This window comes from Camelina sativa, chromosome 2 (assembly GCF_000633955.1).
Source record: "Camelina sativa cultivar DH55 chromosome 2, Cs, whole genome shotgun sequence".
Classification (NCBI taxonomy): Eukaryota; Viridiplantae; Streptophyta; class Magnoliopsida; order Brassicales; family Brassicaceae; genus Camelina; species Camelina sativa.
Genome location: NC_025686.1, coordinates 19,947,121 through 19,950,737, shown reverse-complemented (window position 1 = coordinate 19,950,737; position 3,617 = coordinate 19,947,121). Strand labels below are relative to the sequence as shown.

The following is a 3,617-nucleotide window of genomic DNA, read 5'->3' as shown; positions in this document are numbered from 1 at the left end:
TCTCTATCTCTTCAAATCATCTAAAATCGTTGGAGGGTTTTGCTTGGTGTTTGATTACGAAGCAGTGAAGGAGACTGAAGATGGTGAAATCAGAAGAAATTTAGGGTTTTTGCAGTGAGAGAGAAGAGAGAGAGAGATGAAGAAGAGTAAGAGGAAGGGGAAGGGGAAGGGGAAGGGGAAGGGGATGAGAGAGAGTGTGGCGACTTGCTTTTTACCAGAGTTTATATATATGGTTTTTAATCGTTGTAGGGTTTTACAAGAGTATATATAGTTTTCAACATGTTTTAAAAGGTTTTACAAGTTGTTTTAAAAGATTTTACAAGTTGTTTAAAGGTATATATATATGTTTTTTAATGGGTGTAGGGTTTTACAATAGTATATATGGTTTTTAACATGTTTTAAAAGATTTTACAAGTTGTTTGTAAATGATTTTAAAACAGTACGACTTGCTATTTTAAAAGGCATTACAAGTTGTTTATAATGATTTAAAACTGTAAAATCTGAAAACAAATTCTGAGAAAATGGAGTTTACAACACCACAGACTGAAAATATTTTATTAAAAAGAACAAATTCAAGTTGAATTAAAGAGAGAGAGAGAGAGTTAGATAGCTGCAACACAACTAGATTTGTTGTGTCCACACTGACCGCACCTACTGCATTTGTATTGTTTTGAATTTGTCTTAGCCTTTCCATACTCCCATGAACTAGCTATTCTCTTTTTCTTTCGCCTGCCACTAGGTATACGAGTAGAAGGTGGCCGAATAGAAGTACTAACACTCTCTGGAATCTCCCAATACTCCATATCACCTACTGGGTGAATGCTCTCTGAATATGCTAAACGCCATCTGTAAAATAAAAAAGAGGAAGATAAGACTAATATAACTTTGATAAACCTTTGAAAAACCTTGTAAAACCTTGTAAAACCTTTTTTAAACTGTTTATAAACCTTTTAAATAACTTGTAAAACCTTTTAAAACCTTTTAAAACATTGTAAAAACCTGTCGGATCCGTTACTTTAGCAACCTTTTAAAGACCTTATTAAAAAAGAGAGTTATAACCTTTCAGTGGAATGATAATCATCAACAAACATGTTTTCATTGAGATTGACATGTTTGGCAGCAGCAATTCCATGTGCACAAGGGAATTTGTCAATATCAAACATACAGCATGTGCATTTCCTTGTGTCCAAATTCACCATATATGTCTTTAAAGCTGCTTTAACCTCGAAGATATTTTCATTTACTTGACTAACTTCAAGCCAGCGGGTAGTATTATTATAAGATTCATTCATCTTATTCCCAACTTTTGTAGTAACAGCATATGGATGTCGACAGCTCTCCTCACGTCGTTCATTAAACCACCTAGTCAAAATAGACCTGATTGTATCAAACAGGCAGACAATTGGATACTCACGAGTCTCTTTTAACCTGGAGTTAATGGACTCGGCACAATTAGATGTCATAATGTTGTACCGGTTTGAAGGAGAATATGCACGTGACCATTTCCTAATATCAGCTTGCCAAAGATATTCTCCAAGATCCGGATCACCATTGGAAATTTGAGTGAACAAATAATCAAAATCATACTGAGTGTAAGCTCTTGAAGCATCATTAACAACTGGAAGAAGAGAAGCCGAAGCTCTAAATCGTGTTTCCAGGTTCTTTTGCAAGTGGAAAGTGCAGATCCCGTGATGAGCATGTACATAATTTACTGATAGCGCAGTTGCAATTGAAGAAGCCCGATCAGACACAAAAACTAGATCCTCTTCATCAGGAATAATAGTCTTCAAACACCGCAAAAACCAATCCCATGATGCATCATTCTCAGAATCAACAACAGCAAAAGCAATAGGATACAACTGAAAATTACCATCCTGAGCTGATGCAGCAAGCAAAGTCCCTTTATATTTTGATTTCAAATGGGCGCCATCAATAGAAATAACTTTTCTCATCAACTTAAAACCTCTAATTGATGCACCAAAAGCCAGAAAACCATATCTAAACTTATTATCAGAATCAGCTTTGATGTAAGTGATAGTACCTGGATTCTTCTTTTCTATCATGTGAAACCAACTCGGTAAAACCTCATAACTATCAGCAGGTATACCCCTAGCAAGTTCTGATGCATGTTCTTGAGCTCTCCATGCTTTTGAGTACGAGACACCAACTCCATGGTCATTCCTAAAAATTTCCATGAGCTGTTTGGGTCTGAGAGGAAGCTTTCCTCCTGCAAAATGGTTACTAACCAAACCAGCCAAAGTCCTTGCAGATGCTTGGCGATGACTAACATTCCTTAAAGCAGAGTCACAGCTGTGCTGACTAATATACTTTCGAACAACAAAGCTATCTGATGCTTTAGCCTTAGTTGCACGTAGCCTCCAACTACATTTTTCATCAATACATTTAAGAACATACCTCTTGTTGTCTGACTTAAAAGTATGAAACTCAAAACTATGCTTGACTGCATACATCCGCATCTGACTTCTCATTTCTGTTTTGTCTTTGAATAACTTTCCACAAAACAGTGAATCAACATCGATTAGACCAGTTGAGTGTGAAGAACCAGATGGATACCCAACAGAGGTTGTCATGTTACGAGGAACACCCTCGACATATGGATTTGGTATTGGTTGATCCTGAAAGTACAAATCAATGGTTATTTAAAAGGTTTTACAAGTTATTTAAAAGGTTTTACAAGTTATTTAAAAGGTTTTACAAGTTATTTCAAAGGATTTAATAAGGTTTACAACCGTTTTCAAAAGGTTTTTTAAAGTGTTTAAATGTAAGTTACCTGAGAATGAGTAGCAGTAAAATCAACAGAAGTGCCAGTATGTTGACTTGAAGAAGCAGCAGGAGGATCACTCTCGACATATGGATTTGGTATTGGTTGACCCTGAAAGTACAAATCAAAGGTTTTTTAAAAGGTTTTACAAGTTATTTAAAAGGTTTTACAAGTTATTTCAAAGGATTTAATAAGGTTTACAACCGTTTTCAAAAGGTTTTTTAAAGTGATTAAATGTAAGTTACCTGAGTATGAGTAGAAGTAAAATCATCAGAATTGCCAGAATATTGACTTGAAGAAGCAACAGGAGAACAATAAAAACGAGGAACACCCTCGACATATGGATTTGGTATTGGTTGACCCTGAAAGTACAAATCAATGGTTTTTTAAAAGGTTTTACAAGTTATTTAAAAGGTTTTACAAGTTATTTCAAAGGATTTAATAAGGTTTACAACCGTTTTCAAAAGGTTTTTTAAAGTGTTTAAATGTAAGTTACCTGAGAATGAGTAGCAGTAAAATCAACAGAAGTGCCAGTATGTTGACTTGAAGAAGCAGCAGGAGGATCACTCTCGACATATGGATTTGGTATTGGTTGACCCTGAAAGTACAAATCAATGGTTTTTTAAAAGATTTTACAAGTAATTTCAGAGGATTTAATAAGGTTTACAACTATTTTCAAAGGTTTTTAAAACGGGTTGAAAAGGCAGTAAATTACCTGAGTATGAGTATAAACATCAATAGCATTCCCAACTAACAAATTTGAGCTTGTTTGATCCTGAAAGGATTTGTAAAGTATTTAAAACGTTTTACAAGTGTTTTCAAAGATTTTTATAAG

General features: G+C 34.8%; 1 protein-coding gene across 1 annotated transcript in view; it reads right to left on the bottom strand.

Annotated features, from left to right (window-relative positions):
• LOC104754407 overlaps positions 1-2,591 on the bottom strand; it is a 4,706-nt gene extending 2,115 nt beyond the window's left edge. Inside the window, exons 1-2 of the mRNA XM_010476602.1 lie at positions 1,060-2,591; positions 687-846 (exon numbers count right to left, since the gene is read on the bottom strand). Coding sequence (XP_010474904.1) covers positions 687-846; positions 1,060-2,591 — 1,692 coding nt within the window. The remainder of the gene's footprint in view (positions 1-686; positions 847-1,059) is intronic.